Source organism: Sesamum indicum, linkage group LG3 (genome assembly GCF_000512975.1).
Source record: "Sesamum indicum cultivar Zhongzhi No. 13 linkage group LG3, S_indicum_v1.0, whole genome shotgun sequence".
Taxonomy (NCBI): Eukaryota; Viridiplantae; Streptophyta; class Magnoliopsida; order Lamiales; family Pedaliaceae; genus Sesamum; species Sesamum indicum.
In genome coordinates, this window is record NC_026147.1 from 10,669,373 (window position 1) to 10,690,653 (window position 21,281).

Sequence of the window (21,281 nt, forward strand, 5' to 3'; positions counted from 1 at the left end):
CCTGTCCCCGTATCTCTTTCTATTTTGTGCAGAGGAGTTAAGCCACATCATCCGTCACGCAGAGTCTCAAGGTGCACTTCAAGGTATCTTAGTTTCCTTAGGAGCACCAAGTATTTCACATCTCCTTTTTGCAGACGATACTATGATATTTTGCTGAGCTTCGCACGAGGCAATGTTGCTTATCAAAGGGATACTTAGCACATTTGGAGTAGCCTCAGGATCGAAGGAAAATCTGTCCAAGTCAACTTTGGTTTTTAGTAAGAATATTCTAGCTGTGATCAAGGAAGAAGTAGTTACAATCGTAGGAGTGCAGGTGAAGGACAACCATGATAAATACCTAGGACTTCCCTCGATGATAGGAAGGTCGAAGCATGAGGTGTTTGAGAATATTAAGGATTGAGTTTGGAAAAAACTTAATGGATACAGCAGTGTCTCAAGTAGGTTGTGTGGTGTTAATTAAAATGATTCTTCAAGCGGTACCTTCTTACATAATGAACTGTTTTGAAATTTCAGAGAGGAACGTCAAGGAACTGGAGGGGATGATGGCAAACTTTTTCTGGCAAGGTGGAGGAGAGGCTAAGGTTCATTTGGTTGCTTGGAATAAACTTTGCCACAACAAGAGGTAAGGAGGTTTGGGTTTCCGTCGATTGAAGGAATTTAATTTAGCAATGCTGGCAAAACAAGCTTGGAGAGTGGTTATGAATTCAAATTGTTTACTTCATTTGATACTGCAGCAAAAATATTTCTCAAATTTGAATTTTTTAGAAGCGGGAGCTCATTACTCCCCTTCCTTTACCTGGCACTCTCTTTTGCGAACAAGGGATTTATTGGTAGCTGGAGTAAGATGGCATATTGGCAATGGAGAATCAGTTCCAATTCTGGGTGTACCTTGGTTTCCTGCGTCGTTCCAGTTAATAGGCCAGGGAGGTCTCTTCACGGTTTTACTAAGGTGGCAACCCTCTTGGACGATTCTGGCTGAAATAAACGGTTGGTATGAGAGGAGTTTGCTCCAATCTATTCTAATTGCATTCTCTTCATTGCTTTACCAAGTGAGCGAGGATAGGATGAAGTAATTTGGCACTTCAAAAAATAGGAGAATTTACGGTTAGTAGTACTTACACTATAGCTTGTCACTTAAAATCAGAAGTTACTCCATCAAACATTCAGAAGTCATGGAATTTCATCTAGAGACTACTATTGTAATTTTAATAAATTACATGAAGAAATCCATAAATCAGGTTGAGGAAATGTGAAGAAGAAGAGAAAATGCTTGTCCCGCATTGAAAAATGATAGGGAAAGTGGAATTTGATTAGTATATAAGGGATTGTGGGGGTGAGTGTAATGCACTCATATTTCTCCGTCCCATATAGGAAGTTTATTGGTATAATGAACTCTTTATATTAAGTTCAAATTCAAATTTGAGTTTGAATTGTTATGGATACTAAAGAGAAAATGGGGTGCCCCACATGCACATCACACTCTGCCCGCCTGCCTCCTCCTAGCTTGGCTCTGGCTCTGGCTCCAGCTCTCGTCGTTTGTAACTGCCTACAGTTTCAAGAACATATTCATGACCCGTTCTCAAATCATAGTTTTCAGCTTAATTTTTAGTAACCGTCTTTCCCTGGGAATTGATGGTCTCCACAATAAACTAGCGGAGCTGCTCACAAAAGAATGGGTTGGCGGCAACAGATAGGGCTGCAGGATCAAGAGCAAGAAAGGGGTTATTGAGATCTTCCAGTGTCTGTTCTAGGGTTGGAAGTGTAGATCCTAGTATAGCGGGGAGGAAAGTGTTTCCCTCAAAAGATCCATTATCACCTCAGTTGTTTGAGCTGACAATTTCTCATATCTTTAGCTCAAGTGTTCTCACAGACGACGCCTATAATGTGTACTGAAATTCAGTAGCACCACAACTGTCGAAGGATGTTCACGAAATTCCTAAGATTGAAGGATGACTAATCTACAAAATAGAGGTTAGTACTTGAAATAACGTAACAATGATGACGAAAGAATTGAAATAAATTGTCAAAGTTTGAATAAGTGTATGGAATGCAAATCAGTGCAAGCAACTCTTGAAAATTGAGAGAAAAGAGTGAGAGTGAGTGAATAACACTTGATGCCTTGTGACTGCACGATGGCCTTTACTTATCAGCTGGTGGAGAGCAAAATCTGTTAGTGTTGCAGCTTGTGATACACAATTGGAATGATACACGACTTAGCTAACTAATGAAAAAAATAGATTGCAATATGGACTTATCTTGAAGAAAGTTATAACTGTTTGAAAAATCATGCCAGTCAAGCCATGTTCTATGGGTTCCATTTTACTTGTTGCCGCCAAGTCTATCGCTATCAATATAGGAGGAGTTTATTGAAGATTTTTTGGTATGATGTGTCTCATGATGTTAGAAATACGTGTTGACTGTTGAGTTATCCTGCTAGATAGTTTTAACTTTTGGGCTTGCCAGGTTAGAGTAAATAGATAACCTATCCCCCAAATACATTATTTATGAGCCAATAAGGTAAGACTTGTTAAACTGTTTGGTGGGCGGCCACTCCTTGCCTTAGGAGCTTGAGAAAAAAAATGTTTGAGGAGGTATCAATATGTATAACATATATTATTGTATTTTGTATTTTTAATATATATGCTAAAATAAATAACAAGTATTTATTAAAAAATATAAATATATGAAAACATCCAAAATATATTTATTACCAAAAATATAAATGAGTAATTTGGAATATGTTTTGATTGAATTCATGTTCTTATTTCTTGGCATACCGAACATAAAAGGACGTACTAAATTTGTTCAATTCCTATTTTTATTTCTTTCTATAATTTTATTTTATTCCCACCCAAATCGCCCCTAAACTTTCATTGGTATTTTGATAAAAATTATCGTTGTATTTATCTATTTAAAAAAAATAAAAATACTGCAATTTCATAATTTGAATCAATTTCATTTTCTATAAATAATTGAACATTCTTAAAATAAATATTTCATATTAATTCAAACTTAGAGGTGTTTGGTTAAGCTTATTTAAACATTTTATAAACCCATATATCTTATAAAACATTTTTAGAACTTAATATTTAAATAAAATAAGATTACAGAGCTGATAAGATATTAATAATAATAAATTTATAATTAATTTTAAAAAATTTATTAATATCTTAAAAATAATTAGCAACTCTTACATTCTTTTCATAAAAAAATTATAAGCCCATAATATTTTATCTTTAAAAGTTCGTACGTACAAGTTTTTTTATAAAATAAATTCTAACCACTTTATAATATCTCATAAAATTCCGAACATCTTATAAAATATTTTAAAGGGTTTATAAGTTTAACCAAAATCCTTGCTGAATTTTCTTAAAAATTCAATTGAAATTCAGAGCAAGAATTCATGCATTACTGCAATATTTACGCCCATAACTATATATGAAACGATGAAAGATGTTCTTGATATAGCTTACGGTGGACCTCACTAGAGCAGGTAAAAAGCCTGGAGTAACATAGTAAACATAATTTTGATGGGGGGTCAAGCATCAATTACATTCTTCGTACATTTGATTTGTGCGTGTTCTGCTCCACCCGATCCCCCCACCTTCGCCTGCTTATATCTCTTACCTCTCTCTCTGTCTATCTATGTATATCTGCTGGATTCTTGCTGCTAGCTGGCCCGTCTCTGCCGCCGGTGAGACCTATGATATCGCCCTGATAGTCGGCGGATCTTCCACACTTGTTATCTTGAGACCCTTTTCCTTTATCGTGCCTAAAATCCCTGATACTTCGGTTTTGTTGGCCTGTGGTCGCTGAAGATCGGAGCTTCTTTTACTGGATTGCGCTTGACTTTCAATGTGCGGGTCCCTCGAGAATTTTCTTCGAGTGTGCATTTTTGGGAGGGAATCTGCGGCTAATCCCCGAACAATTCTGGCTCATTCTGGGATAGATTTTTGGCAATTTTACTTCTGTTTTAGTTTCCATTGAGTACTGCTGCGGGCTTTTCATATTCTTTTTTTTATTGGGAAAGGTTGCATTACGTGATCATAGGATTGGTCGAAATCAACGTAGTGTACCAGCAGAAATTGCAGTTGAGAGATTGTATGGGGTTCTTGACATGTGCAGAATAGAGGGTTGTGAGGAGAGTAATAGGAGGAGGAGGAGAAGGTGGGGAATAATGGGGCTTAAAACGGCGGCATCATTTGGAGGGGGGAGATTGGAGAAGCTGAGGAATAGTGGGTTGGTGTCGCGGTCTAGGATGAAGCTTTGGATGATAAGGGCAGCTACCACGGTTTTGCTCTGGACTTGCTTAGTTCAGTTAACGGCCGTCAGTGAAACTTGGGGGCCTCGTGTGTTAAAGGTTTGGCCCTCTTGCTTCTCCCAAGAATCCGCAGTTGCTGTTGCTTTAAATGTTCAGTCATCGCCACAATTCTCTGTTACAGTTCGTCCACCCAAGAGTGAGTATTTTCTATAGTCTACTTTGATGCTTTGTGAGTTTTATGCTTTGAGTAGAGAAGATGGACCCAGTTACAAATTTGTAATGCGAGATGTTATTGCTGATTCTTTTGGTGGGATGCCTGTGTATATTATCATTGTTTAAATTAAAGTTTTGATGGTCATCTTGTGGATTGTGATGTGGTTCTTGTTCTTTGAGTAATCAAGGCAGTGCTCTGGAATTCTGCAACATTATTCAGGGGCTGCGTGCTGTTGTTTTTAATCATCTCTGTTTAAATGCTCTATTATCACTTCAAAGTTATGGCGCTTGTTTTGTGTGATTATTTGCATTCTTACTCAGGCACTTGTCTGTTGTACTGAAGCATGCTGTTGAAGAATTGATCTCTGACAATATTTCATCCAGGTTACTTTTGGTTGCGCTGACCTTCTTTTGGATCATATATATGTATTCAATTCAGGGGTTTACAAGAACAATGGTTACCTGATGGTCTCGTGCAATGGAGGTCTTAATCAAATGCGGGCAGCGGTAAGTTGTTTTCCCATTAAAAAGACAATAATACATTAGATAATGAATCTACTTAGTTTGTCAGCTGAATTAAATGATTAACTATTCTTGTCCATTGTGTCTACAGATATGTGACATGGTTGCGATTGCTAGATATTTGAATGTTACGTTGATTGTTCCTGAGCTTGACAAGACATCTTTCTGGAATGATCCTAGGTCTGTTCCCATTACTGATGCATATAAATCTTGAAATAGTGAACATAAAATGGTGATTCAGTGAATTTTTTGTGTTTACAGTGAGTTTCAAGACATATTTGACGTTGATCATTTTATTACGTCCTTGAGAGATGAAGTACGGATACTGAAGGAGCTACCACCAAGGGTCAAGAGGAGAGTAGAGCGGGGAGCAATACATACCATGCCCCCTGTTAGTTGGTCTGACATCTCTTACTATCAGAATCAGGTTAGCAGATTTATTAAGTTGTTCTATTAGTTGTGAAATGCTTATTACTGATTGTAAGTTTAGTCATAATTCTTACCCATTGCATGCAGATTCTTCCTCTGATTCATAAATATAAAGTTGTCCATTTGAATAGAACAGATGCTCGGCTGGCCAACAATGGCCAGCTCTTGGAGATTCAGAGGCTCCGTTGCCGAGTAAACTTTAATGCTTTAAGATTTACCCCTCAGATAGAAGAATTGGGTAGAAAAGTTGTCAGAATTCTTAGGCAAAATGGTCAGTTCTTGGTACTTCATCTCAGATATGAGATGGACATGTTAGCCTTTTCTGGTTGTACCCAGGGTTGCAATAGTGAGGAGGCGCAACAGTTAACAAGAATGAGGTGAGCTCTTCTCTCCATATTCCTATAGCTTGTAAAGTAGTAGTAAAGATACCGTTTATTCCTTTACTATGTTTCCATTATTGTTAGATATGCCTATCCTTGGTGGAAAGAGAAGATCATAGATTCTGATTTGAAAAGGAAAGATGGTCTGTGTCCTTTGACACCTGAGGAAACTGCACTTACACTAAAAGCATTGGATATTGATCGTAATATCCAGATTTACATAGCAGCTGGGGAAATATATGGTGGAAAAAGAAGACTGTCTACTCTTGCAGTATCTTATCCAAAATTGGTTGGTAAATTACTCAGAAGCTATAGCTTTAGTCGTTTGAGGATTTAATTGTTCTGTAACTATCAATTTTCCTGCTGTGTCGTAACAGGTCAGGAAGGAGACATTGTTGGATTCTTCAGACCTTCGGTTTTTCCAGAATCACTCATCTCAAATGGCTGCACTGGATTATCTTGTCTCGCTTGAGAGTGATATCTTTGTTCCTACATATGATGGAAACATGGCTAAAGTTGTTGAAGGACATCGCAGGTACTGAATGTGGTAAATATTTTGATTGCTTCCCCTAATTCATAAGAGTGATTAGATACTTCTTCGTCTGTGAAATGATGGGAAACTACAGCAAATGACATATCTGGCTCTTTTCTTCTTGTTTCAGTTGGCTTTTGAATCTATGCTTCCACGCTTTTACTAAAATGTAGTTCACTTATTTCTGTTTCCAGATTCCTTGGATACAAGAAAACAATTTTGTTAGACAGAAAGCTACTAATTGATTTCATAGATCGGTACAACTCAGGGTCACTCACTTGGGATGAGTTCTCTGCTGCGGTTAGGAATGCTCATGCCGAGCGCATGGGACACCCAACCAAAAGGTTAGTGATCCCATATAGACCTAAAGAAGAGGACTATTTCTATGCAAACCCCTGGGAGTGTTTGCAACCGTTAGCCGAAGATGAAACACTAACTACCATTTGAATCTTCTTATTGTTTCTAGTATTTGTCTAAGAAATCAATGCAGTTAGTACGATAGACGTAGAAACAGTAGTCATCACTACGAGCATCGTAGAGAAAATGCAGCACCGCTGTTTTTAGGATACTTTGTTGAAATTTGTAGGAGGAGGTGCACTCCAACAAAGCTGAAGAAGTTTGGAAGCAACTGGTTCACATTTTTAACACAAGTCAATAAATATGCAATTCTTGTATAGAATCTGCCCTGCCATTTAAGGGTTTATGTTCACTCAGTCTGCTTTTGTACAAAGAGGGATGCAAATATAGATTCATTTCTTGAAGCTTGAGGCTTTATCAGTTTTTGGTCTGTATCCTCTTCTTCTTATATATTTATTTTTTGGTCCTTTTTTGATAAATTAATAATGTTGGGACCACTTAATTTTATAAATTTAAAGAGATTTTTTCTAATTCAACGAACCTATATTATTCTTTATAAATAAAATGTCTTTGCAAACCATTAAGCGGAAGAAAATACTTATAGTGGCAATAGCTTTTCGTAATTTTCTGTTGCAGTATGAGAATGCAATACCGGGAGCGAGCTTTTGAATACAGTAAGAAAAGTCAGAGATGCAATACAACTAAATTTATATTTTAAGAATAAGCAAACAAGAAGTTGATAGATCTAATTAGGGAATATTTCTATGTGGGAGGAATTTGTACGGATAATCCACTGAAATATGTGGCAAAAAATCTTATATCTAGAGATTGGAAAAATGAAGAAATATGGCCTATTTATTGAGAAACTCACCAACTTTAGACCTATTTATGTAACTAAAATTTGTTCTAGTTAATTATACTTATTGAATGTCTCAATCTAAACACCTAACATGTCTTCAAATTATTATTTTGAATATCTTGACTGCATTTCTTTTGAATATATGATTGCACATGTAACATGCATCTCTAAATTTGTACATAATTAATTGCAAAAAAAATGCACCACAACTTTTTTGTTTTGGTTCTCAATCAGAAAAGTTAGATACATATTTTAATTTCATGGATAAATACTTTTGTCCACCCTGACCATGAAGAAGAAATTCAAATGGGTATTCCTTGTAGATATGTGGTAAACTACAAAACCAAGGTCATATGCAAGTTGCAAAATACCTTATATGGTTTGGAAGGTTGAGTATGGCTATGAACAAATATCACTTTAAATAATGTAACATCTAATCACACTTTATTATTAAGGCAAAATTGCATAAAACCCCCTGTATTTTTAAAAATTAAACAAAAAACCCTCATCTGATTTGAAAATATGCAAAACAATCCCTTGTGTTTTAATAAATTCAGCTCAACCTCCCTTTTCTTGGCTAAGTTGTAACAATGTTGAATTTTTTCGCCTGATCGTTATACTCGTATATTAACTGGCTTATATTATATATAAATAACTAAAAATTATAAAAAAAATAAGATTATATATATATATATATATAATTTTTTAAAAAAAAACCCTACTGGCACACCCCACCTCAGTTGCCCCCCCGCCCCCATCCCAAACCCCGCCGCCTACCCATCCCCCACCCCACCCCCCGCCATCCCCCATCTAGTGACGTCGCCGTAGCCCAGTAAAAAAAAAGGTCATCGCCCAAAAGGAAAACAAACAAAGATAGAGGGCGACCACAGACAAAAGAGAGGGCGACAATGGTCTGGCCGCCGTCGCGTCGCCCTCCCGTGCGTCGTCGCCCCCAATTTTCTCTTATTATTTTTAAATAACTTAATTACGATCACTAAATATATATTTTAATTAATTAAAATAATTTTAGATAATTATAATAATTATTAGATACTTAATTAAATATTTTGTCTTATGCATATTGGACTTTTTTTCTTTTAAAATATATTATACTAATTTAAATACAAATATAATTTATAAAAAATAATATATTTAATAGAATATTTAACCTAAATAATAATATAAATTAATTTATGAGTTATTATGAATTACAATTATTGTAATTATTTAAAATTTATATTCATGTACACATCTAAATTTTAAAAATAAAATTTAGTATATTATTTTTTATAATTTAATTTTTTTGGTATTATATATCTAATATAAAATATTTTTCAAATGTCCCCCCCTGACTCGTGAGACAGGGAAACAACGAGCGTATTCCTTTGTTCATAACTATAATGCAACTTGCCTACTATTCCAAATGTTCCACGACTCGTGGGACCACATTTGGATAGCGGTAGCTTTCTCATGATATTGCTATGGATGGAAGGCCTGGACAGATCGAAATGCCATTTCGATCCAGTCCATTTATGGGCTTAATATTTGTTTATTGTTGGGCTCAACCCATCAATTAAATCACACCTCAATTGTCGCCCCCCACGACTCATGCAACTTGCCCCTAGTCTAAATGTGTCATGACTCGTGAAACCCACTTAGATAGTGGCAGCTTTCTTACCACATTAATGTGGATGAAAATCTTGAACAGATCAAACCATTTTGATCCAAGTCCATTTTAGGCCCCTTACACTTCAACTTGGTCCAATTAAGTGAGAGTTAATTATGAGTTGTTTGACCGAGACCTCATTATATATAAACATTGCAACCATGAATATCAAATATTAAAGCATTAAATAAATGCATTGCATGCAATGAAATCTAGCATGCCCCTGTTGGATGATCACGAGGCCAATATATGCGACCTATTGAGTCCACAGTGAATCTATGGTCAGTCTAGGGTGGCCCTATGTTATTACAAAAGTAATTTACCCATCAACATATTGATGGACCTTGTAATATCTCCATAGGCCGCCTTCTTCATGGGTCTCTTCTCTGTGGGTCTTCTTCTCTATGGACCTTCTTCTCCTTGGGCTTGCTTAAAATAAATATTCCGAAAATGTCCTATACTACTCTCATTACAATTTAAAAGAAACTCCGATCAGAAGTCGGGGGAGTACATTAAGAGGGAGATAACAAGTCTTATTATTCCAAGGCTAAAAGCGAGGAGGAGGTAGAAGATAAAATCACAAGGGCACACGAGCCCACCCAACAAAAAAATAAAAGGCATACATGCGGTCTAAGGCTCGTGATCATCTATACACATTCATTTTAGCACATAATAATAATTAATCATGCTAGACAGTAAATAAACACTACAAAAATATCGCGATTTTCAACATCACGACAAACAATTATATGCAGAAAACAATAAGCTTAAAATTTGCAACTCAAATTGTATCAAGCCTCATGCATCCAATGCGCGCAAATAAATCAAATTAATTAATTAAACCTCATGTATTCAATGCACACAAATAAACCAAATTAATTAATTAAGTCTCATGCATTCAATGCACGCAAATATTTTAACCAAATTATTCCAAGGCTAGAAAAATGTGAAATTTTAACAATATTTTTAGAATTTTCATTATAATAAAATGACTCAATCTACAAAAAATTGAAGTTAAATCAATGTCAAGTTAATTAGTAAAAAACATTCTCATTATTAATTCTCATTAAATAATATAATTAATAATAAAAAGTTAATATAAATTAACAATAGAAATTATACTTAACTGGGGGAGAATTTTGCCAAAATATTGCGCCAAATGACGTAACGGGCTGCATCACTTATTTTGGACTGGGATTTAATTTATTATATGGTGCTGATGAATCCATTAATATTGGGATTCCATTTTTATTTAAAATCAAATGTTGAAATTAAAAAAAATAATTTATATTTAATTGATAAAATTTCATCCAATTTATAATTTATATTTAATTGATAAAATTTAATCCAATTTGGAATAATTTAAAATTGGGCGGAAATAAAAAATTTGAACTGCTGCATCTCTTCCTGTTGAAATTTCTGGGATGAGACAAAACTACATTCAACACAAAAACTGGCCTATGTGGAACCCTCAAAATCCTCAAAGGTGGGATGTCCGGATTTTCTCAATATATTCCATCTCTCTCTCTCTCTCTCTATATATATATATATATATATATATATATATATATATTATAAAAAAAATATTTTTACTCGTAAATAGCAGTTACGTACATTGCGACACTAATTTATTGAATAATAAAAAATATTTACATGTATTTTCAACCACCCCTTTTCAAATTCTTCTTCTCATCTATAAGATCTATTTATATACTAATATGAAATTTTTACTCACACCAAATTCTTGTTGTATCAATAATATTCCTATATTAATTTTATTTTATTTTATTTATTTATTTATTTTTTAAATGTGATGTGTTGGTTTATATATCGTATTCTTGTTTATGATAGATTTTAAAGCGTAAACAATTATTTATTATATGCACGCAGGAATTACATGCCATAACGTCTAGTATATATATACTAATATAAAAAAGAAAGAGGCTACGTACTCACAAATGGCCGTTAAGGACACCGTTTTATCAATTTTTTATGCCCTTTAACTAATAAGATAACTAACTTATTCAATTTTCTAGATTATACATTAACTAATAAATTAGTTTTTATTACTTTTTAATATAATGTATTGATTTGTATATTTTGCTCTTATTTATAATATATTTAAAGAGTGAAAAATTATTTATTATATGCATACAAGAGCAGCGTGCCACAATTGCTAGTGTATATATATATTTATTATTTTCTCTTTTGTTAATTATTTTTTATTATGGGATAAGTTGTTCAATACACAGGCGATTACTTTGCATTATAAGGATTCAATTTTTATGACCAAACCCAATATGCATCATTATTTCTCTTGAATAACTCAACCCACACATAGATTAGTTGAGTTATTCAACTCAAACAGTCCAAGTTTTATCCCGCCGTTCGAATAACTCATATCACAAAGTAATTGAGGCACAAAATCAATATGGGCTTATTCTCCGGTATATCATTTCAATATTTATTTAATATTTTAATTATTTTTTTATGAGTTTAATGGAAATGAAATTTTTAACTATGAATTGAAGTGCTTTTCACATAATTAATTTTTTATATATCACGTTTAATTGTATGAAAAATATATTATACAAGTAAGACATGTTTTTGTCATGAAAGTAGGAATGCGGATATGACATCCCATAGATCCATCTAGAAGGATTGCACTTGCGTCATATATGTCGATCATAATCTTTACAGTGAATTATCATCAATAACCAAGATCAGACCATGTGAAATAAAGTATGATTAACATTTGTGGTGTTTGCATTTATGGATTTGGTGATGGGAATTTCAAATTTATAATAACAAATTGTCCAAACTTATTGGGATAATTTCATATTACAAAAAATTTGAAATTCTTGATCTTTCATTTTAATCATACTTTAAAAAATTTCAAATTTATATAACATACAGTAATTTGAATTCATAATATCAAATTCAAATCTTTTTATTTAATATATTATTATATTCTTTGAATTTCTCATAAGAAAAAGGGAAATACAGACGAATAACAAAATATTCCCATGAGAAGAGACTCAAAAGTCTAAGTCAAGAACACATAAATTTAAATTCTAGTATGGGAAACTTCACTTATTTTTCAACCACCCATTTTCCCCTACGCTCTCTATATATGTGTGTAGAATTCTTCCTATCAAACTGTGAAATTTTCTGCCTCCATTTCTGTGAGAGTAATCCCAAGAAATTAACATGTCTTTAGGGATGCATGGCCATGGAAGTGAGAGGATTCCTCTTCTTAACACACAAGTAAGATTAATTGAGCGATGAACACCACATGGATTGGTTTTCTCTCTATCAGTGATTTTCTCGTTTTGTCACTTTGTGGGCTGTTCGATTCTTGAATTTAACAACGTGGAAAATTCATAACTGCGGTCACACCTTTTGCAAGATTCGAATGCTTATAAAGAGTTCAGATTTTTGTATGAATCAGAAATACGGACACTTTTGATTTCAGTTTGAAGGATGGGTATCTGTGTATTTGCTAAAGGTTTAGTGTGAGCTTGTGGCTTCTTAAATTCTTGAGTTAGATAAGATTACATCATAGGTGAATTGCAAAAGTTTTGTTTTTGGTCCTTCTGCCAGTCAATTAGTTGCTTGTTGATATAAAAATGTAGTCTTGGGAATTGGTAGATGGATATTTTGTGATTTGAGTAGGAGGGTGTTGGTCCAGCTTCTGTGTTATACAACGCTTCAAAAATTTCATTCTTATGTTTAATTTAGTAATAATTTGAAGCCTATGCGTATATGTTTTTGCATATGCTATGTTGTTCTTTGATAGTTCTTGAGCCTTCATTAGGGGGGTCGAAAAGGAAATGCTGCCGCAGAAGATGGTCAGCTAACAGACCTTGAACATGGCGATGCGATACCGGTAATTTGAGTTTTCGGTAAAACTATTGCATACTAGGCCTTACTAAGTATTGTAGTATCTATAAGGAGCTAATCATATTCTTGCGAGATGCAGGCAGCAAATGTGGGCTTTGGCAGAGTACTGTCTCTTGTAAGTTGATGACCTGACTTATGGCTGATTGGTTAATTAGTATATATGCTTCACATGTAAGTCCGTAATGTGAAATTTGTGACAGGCAAAGCCTGAAGCGGCCAGTTTGGTTGTTGCCACGGTAGCTTTGTTGATTGCGTCCACGTCTAGTATATTGGTGGTAATGTGCTAAAGCTGTTTCAAGTCTGTGCAAAAATCTTGCCTCCACCTGTACCCTGTTCTCTCATTTGAGTAAATCTACTAATGTTTTGTTATTTTGCAATGTGAATCCTGCAGCCAAAATTTGGAGGGAAGATAATTGATATTGTTTCAGGGGACATTCAAACACCCGAACAGAAATCTAAAGCTTTGAAGGCTGTCTATAGTACCATAGTTGAAATCTTTCTGATTGTCATAATTGGGTATGCATAATTCCGTTGCAGAAGAAACTTCATCCCTACATTGTCTAATGTGCTGCTTGGTCCTTCCATCCCAGCCTTAATTAGAATTTCATGATCATTTTATTGCCACTTTTAATGTTATACTCTAAATCAAAGATTTAAGCTTCTGGAATTAATCTTCAAAGTGATGTTTCTTTGTATGTCTTTTTCTTCAGGTTCTTCGTTACATTTTAAACTGCTTTTCAAGCTCATCATTCTATGTATCTCATTAAATTGATATGAACTTTATGTTCCTCTCAGTTCAATTTTCACTGCACTGCGAGCATGGTTATTTTCCTCTGCCAGTGAGAGGGTTGTTGCTCGATTAAGAAAGGACTTGTTCTGTCATCTTATTCATCAAGTAAAGGCCCATTACCTTAGCCTGTTGAAGATAATGTTATGTTATTTCTCACTGAGAAGTTTCATTTCTTGCACTTAACTTTTCGAAACTTTTGTTTTTGAATTGATTGAAAATCTTGTAGGAGATAGCCTTCTTTGATGTTACTCGGACCGGAGAGCTACTAAGTAGACTTTCTGAAGATACGCAGATTATTAAAAATGCTGCAACTACTAATCTTTCAGAGGCCTTGAGGAATCTTTCGACTGCATTTATTGGTCTTGGATTCATGCTTGCAACATCATGGAAGTTAACTTGTAACACTTCGTCTCCTTTAAACAGACCATAAGCTCCGGTTTGTCCATCTACTATCCTAATTATAATTTTGGCTATCCTGTCTTTCCCCAGTGCTGGCTTTGGTGGTAGTTCCAGTTATATCTATTGCAGTTCGTCAATTTGGTCGCTATCTTCGGGAACTTTCTCACAAGACTCAAGCTGCAGCTGCAGTGGCTTCTTCTATTGCAGAGGTATCCTTATCCCACTTAAATTAATTCTCCATTTTATTTAATGTACTAGATTATCTCAATGCTCCATATAGAACTTTCCATTATTAATCGCATGCTTGACTGATGTGGATTCATTTATGAAACCCTCGGCTGGTCTTTAGATTCCCATTGACATGTAAGGCAAGTTAACATAGAAATACTTTCTAACTTGTTTCACATAATACATATTATTGCTGTGCGTAGGAAACATTTGGTGCCGTACGCACAGTGAGGTCTTTTGCACAGGAGGAATACGAGATCTCACGCTATTCTGAGAAAGTTGATGAAACGCTGAAGCTTGGACTCAGACAAGCTGTTGGTTTTCTGATGCTCATGTGGTCTTTTTGGCGATAAAGTTTCATCTTCTATTAACTTAGTTTTCTTCTCTGCAGAAAATTGTTGGTTTTTTCTTCGGAGGTCTTAGTGCTGCTTCAACGCTATCAGTCATTGTGGTAGTAATCTATGGTGCTACACTTACAATCAAAGGATCAATGACTCCAGGATCTCTTACATCTTTCATTCTGTATAGCTTAACTGGTAATTTACTTACCGAAATAGATTCTGTATTATCAATGAGTCTTGAGAACTGAATCATGTTATTTATTTGCTTTTTATTATTCACAGTTGGATCTTCGGTATCGGGACTATCTAGTTTATATACAGTAGCCATGAAAGCTGCTGGAGCTAGTAGGCGGGTTTTCCAACTTTTAGATCGTAATTCATCCATGCCAAAATCAGGAAATAAGTGTCCGCTGGGGTTAGTTTCTCACATTGTTACTTAAGATGCTCGGTCTTCTTTGTTTTCTTCAATCAGCAAATGCTACTAGAAAATGAATCATCACCCGGTGCCTAACCATGAACTTATGAAGTTCTGATTGAGAAACATGATTTCAAATTACCAATTTACCTTATTTATCCTATAAATATGAGAGCTACCTAATATTCGTGCTTCAGGAAACATATGGTCGAAACTTTTGTTAACTCGAGTGCTAGTCAAAGAAAACTTACTAGCTAGATGATCAAAGTATACATTTTTATTCAACCTATGCATGGTTTTTTTTTGTAGTCTATTGGATTCATCTTAACTTCCAGTGTGATTAGAAATTGCATTATTGTGATGACACTTCAAGACTTCCTATTCCCTCCTCATGCATTCCCCTTGAGTTTCATGCTCATTGTTGATCACTATTTCTATACTTTATTGTTTTGAAGTACAATTGAGTAACAGAGGAGGCAATTAGGTTGCAAGCAGAATGGCAATTTTTGCAAGTTTTTTTCTCATTATGACACAATAACATATATCACAGAGATCAAGATGCCGAAGTGGAGTTGGATGATGTTTGGTTTGCCTATCCATCCCGCCCTAATATTATGGTCCTCAAGGTATTGATCAAATATCCACCTCTGACGGTGTTAGGAGTTACTCTTATTGCAAGATCTTTCAAAACTTAACCATTGCCTTTTTTGTTTGATCTGGGAACGATGAACATCTGATGCAGGGTGCTTAGTTTTACTATTAAACCTTTTATCAGACTTTAGTGTGACTAGGTTTTTGTGGAGCCTTGACAGCTTATGCTAAGTGCTTTTAAATTTTCTGATTTTAGGGGATAACGTTAAAATTACAAAGCGGTTCAAAGGTTGCACTTGTAGGTCCAAGCGGGGGTGGAAAGGTATTACTTTTCTGCTTGTAGTTGCTATGATATAGTTCATTTCAACATACAAAAATGTAGTGAAATTTTATAGAGCAATACTAGCTCTACCTGGAGAACCTATTACAACCTTTTTCTGTGCTTCAGACGACAATAGCGAATTTGATAGAGAGATTTTATGATCCTATCAAAGGAAAGATTATGCTAAATGGAGTTCCTCTGGTTGAAATATCTCATGAGCATCTGCACAGGAAGGTAATTTTGTTACTACAAGTATTGTTCTGAAGTGCATCATGGATGTCTAGCTTAATTTTCTATCTAAAATATAGATTGTCGAGATTTCATATAGCTTTATAATAAATGCAGATCAGTATCGTGAGCCAGGAACCTATTCTTTTCAATTGCTCAATTGAGGAGAATATCGCCTATGGATTAGATGGGAAAGCAAGCAGTATGGAGATAGAAAACGCCGCTGTAAGCTTTAAATTCTTTACTATGGCCAGTATCCCTCGGTCCAGAAAATTTATTGTTGTGTGTTTCCTCGGCATAACAAGCAGAAAATGGCGAATGCCCATGAATTCATTTCCAAGTTTGCTGAGAAGTACCAAACTTTTGTTGGTGAGCGTGGTGTAAGGCTTTCAGGTGGTCAGAAACAAAGAATAGCCATTGCCAGAGCTCTGCTGATGAATCCAAGAATCCTACTTTTGGATGAGGCAACTAGCGCCCTGGATGCTGAAAGTGAATATCTAGTTCAGGTGCAGTTTTCTAAAACGAAATCTGTTTTTCATCTCACCATTCAAATAACGTGCTTTTCCCAATGATGTTTTCCAAGTTATATATATGATATTTGAACTTTGCAGGACGCCATGGACTCTCTAATGAAGGGCAGGACAGTGCTGGTTATAGCTCACAGGTTGTCAACCGTCAAAACTGCAGACACAGTAGCAGTGGTTTCTGATGGTCAGATAGTAGAAAGCGGAACTCATGACGATCTCCTCAGCAAGAACGGTATCTACACCGCCTTGGTTAGGAGACAATTACAAGGACCAAAGACGGAAATCTAGTCGCTAGTTTCAAGCCATATTGGCTAATAGTAGAATGGATACAGAAATTACGCACTGATTATCTCAGTTCTTGATATGGGCATAATCTTCTATAATTTCGTTACAACTGATCGTTTGGTAGTTGATGTTCGGATCTAAGGTCTGGGTTCTGAAACAGATGTGGTTTTGTTGTTGTGGAGAACAGAAATGCCTCAAGGAAAACATGGAAGGAGGTAAATGCTAGTGGTAGATTGCTCGGTATAAGTAATAGACAAACATTCAGACAGAACAAATTATTCTTGTGCATCAACATCCATTTTCTGATCTGTTGTAATATTCTTCAACAGGAAACAAATGGCCTTGTCTGGCTTTCTGCCTTCACATTTCCTTTGCTGTCAATGATCCCTGTTTTCAGATTAAAGCTGTGCTCCTTGTACTTTAGGCTTTATTCTGAAGCATCTGAAACTTCTTTTCTTCTGTTAAATATGTGTGTGTGATATTAGGAAGTTAATTGTCTGAACTTAGTCTACTGCCATCATTATGAGTCTAATAGTATTAAATCCAGTTTACCATACTATAATTTGCCTAAAATCAGTACAGATTGTTTCAATGAAATGGAATGGGCCAACTAGATTAATTATTTCTTTTTAAATTTAAGGGTGAATTACAACAACTCCCCTATGATTTGTCATAATTATAAATACCCTTTCGTTGTTTGAAAAATTATAAATAACTCTTTGATGTTTGAAGAAATTATGTAATCTTTGGATGTGAGTATGAAATTTTCAATTTTGCCATTATTGTCATTTTTTTTATTTTTTAAAGAAAATTAAAAAGTTATAAAAAAAAATCGAATAGGGTGGATGAAAAAATTATAAAAAAATTATCCACTTAATTCAAGAAAAAACAAAAAAAAAATAAACAAAAATTATAAATTTTAATCCATATGGGGATTTTAGTTGGTTCATCATAAAAAATAAATGAAAACCTAACGAAATGAGCTAATTATTAGACAGTCGTCAAAATCAGGAGGTATTAGTAATTTTTCAAATAATGAGGGGGTCGTAATTATGCAAAACTACAGGAAAGATTGTTGTAATTTACCCTAAAAAGCAAGGTTAACTTTATTTTCTTCATAAAGTAAATGTATAATGTTGAATCAAGGTTGAAACATAAAAATACCAATTTTGAACTTTTAGTGTATTTCTAAGTATGCTTCCAAGTAAAAATATTAATACAACTGCAGCTTTGTCCCCCTAACCTGTATGAACCACAAGTTGGCAGAAGCAGATTGTAGGACTGAATGAACTGCCAGCTATGTTTGAAGTATTTCTTCTTTTATATAATCAATCATGTGCGCTTAGTTTTATATGTTTTTATGTGTATCTTAGTGTCGCTGTCCATACAACATACAACATACAACATAGAAACATTAATCAATGAATATAACAGATTAAACCATAACATCAGCATTTTCTTTTATGATATCATTGATATTCAAATCATCGAATGATCAATCAAGCACTTGAAATATTTCAAGACAATCAAATCTCATAGCCATTATAGAACACGATAAGGAAACCATAAACAACAATTCCTCCCAGAACCAAGATCCATCCCTCCTCAATGGTGGAAGGGCTATTCTGTAGACTACCATGAATTGCACTTTGAGGTGGGGCAATAGAAACTGTTCATACTTCATCAAAATTCCAATTGTTCACCACCTCTTCAATTCTTCAGCTTACGAGTTAAGAAGATAATCTGTCCGGTCGAAGGTAGAAAAAGATGACATCTGGAGGCGAAGTATAATCAGCGAGCCTGAAAGTGAGGAGAGGAGTTGGTGGCTGATGGTTACAGTTTGGAACATGAACTCCCAAGGAAGCTTTTTTCCAGTTCTCAACATTGACACTTCATAAACACTCAAGTATGCCTTAAACTTCCCATCCAGGTAATCCAGATAGAATTATCCCAACTGTGGATAAAATAATTTAAACTATTTAGTCGAGAAGATGCAAGCTGAAGATAAAGAAGGGGCAGTGGTGCTACATTTTCTTGTGGAGCGATCAGAAACGGATGACTGCTTGATCATGTTGTAATTGGTGTCATCTTCCTGATACAACAGATATGACTGGGAATCTGTGCTGAATGTTTCATAGCCAGAAATTGCCTTCTGCTACATTAGATGACAAAAGGCCATGAATTAAAGTAAACAGTTGCAGCAGCAGGCAAGAGTACCAAAACATCAACTGCCTTTGATCGAGCTGCAGACAAGCATCTGGAAAAATATCACAAGCAAGCAAAAGCCTACCACCAGAGCTTTTCATCATGAACCGAATGTGCAAGAATTCGGAGAAGAACACCAAGTCCACCAAGGGTCAATGTCTTTTGGTCAAGGCAATGATTCCATGTATGACTTGATATTCTTAATATCTTCGCCTGACTGCGGATGTTGTTGTGGCTTGAAAAGCTTCCACATTCCAACCGGATGGCGGGTCCGAATGGCAACATCTCCAGCAAACCTTCCATATATCTTTTCACATTCTGGATATGGCTTCACATACATATTATAGAATCTCAATCTACTGAGCTTGACTAAATTTCTCAAACCCACCTCATCTCCAAGTCCATCATTTGACTGCAAATATTGAATCACATTGAACCGAGGAATAATCTGTTTATCAAAATTCACCCCTAAATATTCAGGCACTTCAACCAGGCATTGTACATCAAACTTCATCTGATGAACCAAAAACTCAATCTTCTTCTGGATATCCTCTATCTCATACAGAATCACCCTTGGCTCCTTCCACACCACAGTGAATGCATCTCTATATGTCAACCCATGTTTCCTTAAGCAGTCAACCCTGAGTTTCACTTTATACGCAGCCCTAAATTCTCCATCCAGAAAAATATTCTGTTTTATCACCACCCTGCATTTTAAACTCCTCAGCATTTCCAAACACTGTGAAAGCTCCCCATTCTCCAACCCAAGAACTTTTGGGTCTCGAAGAACCTCTCTCCTAATTTCACTTAAGCTAAAACCCAGATCCTCAAACTCATCAACCAAAGGTTTCAACCTATTGTCCACTCCAAATGCCAGAACCTCAGGAAACAAACCAAATACCCTATCAATTTCTCTTCTCTGGATTCCGACCCCCATAAAAAAGTCAACTGTAGCTCGAATTTCATCTTCCTTCCACATAACTACCATAGGCACAGCTTCTAAAACTTTACTGATAATTTCCTCACTAATCCCCAAACCCTTCAAACACTCAACGCGTCTATAAACATCATTCGGGCTGACCTCAAATCTCATCGAAATGTCAAGAACATTCCTAATTGCAGCTGATGTAATATTATACACTCCCAACTGTTTAACACCCAGTCTCCACTTCTCCAAGAAATCAAGTTGCAGAACTCTCGGACAACCACTCACTATAGAAACAAGAAAATCCTGGGACGGTTTTAAGGACAGTAAAATCTTAAATGACTTTTCGATCTCCGAGGGGCTTGAGTTCCCTAAAAACTCATTCTTTTTCAGAAAATCAGGGAACTCAGTAGGCGGGAACCCATACCTTCGGAATAGAGCGGAGAGAGAAACCAAACCCCTGTGGTGGCATGCTGGAATTTCCGAGAAAGCACGGGAATTTGGGTTTGGAAATTGTGGAAGGTAGATGGCGATTGATGATGATTTGGGCATGCTGCGGAATGAGCGTCTGGTTATGATATTCCGGATTGCCATATTTGTTATCATTCCAATTCTTAGGCATGAATACAGTGATCAAATTGAGAGGGGCGCTTCCAATCTCTTCCGTCCTTGCAATTAACCTCCCTAATTTGATTAACTTATCTTTGGTTGAATTTATTTACAATATTATATAAATTTAAATCTTTCATAAGAGATTTTATAATTTATAAGATATTAAGTTTTATTTTAAAAATAAAATTTTGAAGTATTTGGATTAAATATGAACATGAAAATTTATAAAATATTAGTAACGATAATTTTATAATTAATATAATTAAAATGAATGAACTTGTTAAGAACTTA

At 35.2% G+C, this 21,281-nt stretch overlaps 3 protein-coding genes across 4 annotated transcripts; 2 read left to right on the plus strand and 1 right to left on the minus strand.

Annotated features, from left to right (window-relative positions):
- On the plus strand, positions 3,492–7,098 carry LOC105157990 (uncharacterized protein At1g04910). Of its 2 annotated transcripts, none has more exons than XR_002286865.1 (8): positions 3,492–4,457; positions 4,914–4,981; positions 5,088–5,176; positions 5,258–5,423; positions 5,513–5,802; positions 5,890–6,098; positions 6,183–6,340; positions 6,532–6,672. XR_002286865.1 is itself a non-coding variant. In XM_011074572.2 (8 exons), the coding sequence occupies exons 1-8, from the start codon at positions 4,118–4,120 to the stop codon at positions 6,782–6,784; spliced, it is 1,569 nt and encodes a 522-aa protein (XP_011072874.1). In that variant the 5' UTR covers positions 3,493–4,117; the 3' UTR covers positions 6,785–7,098. The 2 variants fall into 2 exon arrangements, 1 of the variants encoding a protein (XP_011072874.1); XM_011074572.2 differs by having other exon boundaries at positions 3,493–4,457; positions 5,890–6,094; positions 6,532–7,098.
- On the plus strand, positions 12,317–17,651 carry LOC105157991 (ABC transporter B family member 25). The gene is made up of 17 exons (XM_011074574.2): positions 12,317–12,486; positions 13,037–13,108; positions 13,202–13,237; positions 13,323–13,397; positions 13,514–13,638; positions 13,918–14,017; positions 14,139–14,310; positions 14,402–14,520; positions 14,743–14,853; positions 14,931–15,075; positions 15,163–15,295; positions 15,846–15,921; positions 16,143–16,208; positions 16,335–16,442; positions 16,554–16,661; positions 16,745–16,942; positions 17,048–17,651. Exons 1-17 carry the CDS (start codon positions 12,430–12,432, stop codon positions 17,249–17,251), a joined length of 1,905 nt encoding a protein of 634 aa, XP_011072876.1. The 5' UTR covers positions 12,317–12,429; the 3' UTR covers positions 17,252–17,651.
- Positions 18,684–21,052, minus strand: LOC105157992 (transcription termination factor MTERF15, mitochondrial). The gene is made up of 2 exons (XM_011074575.2): positions 19,277–21,052; positions 18,684–19,202 (listed from the first exon to the last, which is right to left on the minus strand). Exon 1 carries the CDS (start codon positions 20,982–20,984, stop codon positions 19,620–19,622), a length of 1,365 nt encoding a protein of 454 aa, XP_011072877.1. The 5' UTR covers positions 20,985–21,052; the 3' UTR covers positions 18,684–19,202; positions 19,277–19,619.

Bases quoted from the DNA above. Each gene is read 5' to 3' on its own strand.
- LOC105157990 (XM_011074572.2), top strand. From the start codon at position 4,118: ATGTGCAGAATAGAGGGTTGTGAGGAGAGTAATAGGAGGAGGAGGAGA. The intron at 4,458-4,913 runs GTGAGTATTTTC...TATTCAATTCAG, and splicing joins TACAGTTCGTCCACCCAAGA to GGGTTTACAAGAACAATGGT. The intron at 5,803-5,889 runs GTGAGCTCTTCT...CATTATTGTTAG, and splicing joins CAACAGTTAACAAGAATGAG to ATATGCCTATCCTTGGTGGA.
- LOC105157992 (XM_011074575.2), bottom strand. From the start codon at position 20,984: ATGATAACAAATATGGCAATCCGGAATATCATAACCAGACGCTCATTC.
- LOC105157991 (XM_011074574.2), top strand. From the start codon at position 12,430: ATGTCTTTAGGGATGCATGGCCATGGAAGTGAGAGGATTCCTCTTCTT. The intron at 14,018-14,138 runs GTAAAGGCCCAT...AAAATCTTGTAG, and splicing joins TCTGTCATCTTATTCATCAA to GAGATAGCCTTCTTTGATGT. The intron at 16,209-16,334 runs GTATTACTTTTC...TCTGTGCTTCAG, and splicing joins GTCCAAGCGGGGGTGGAAAG to ACGACAATAGCGAATTTGAT.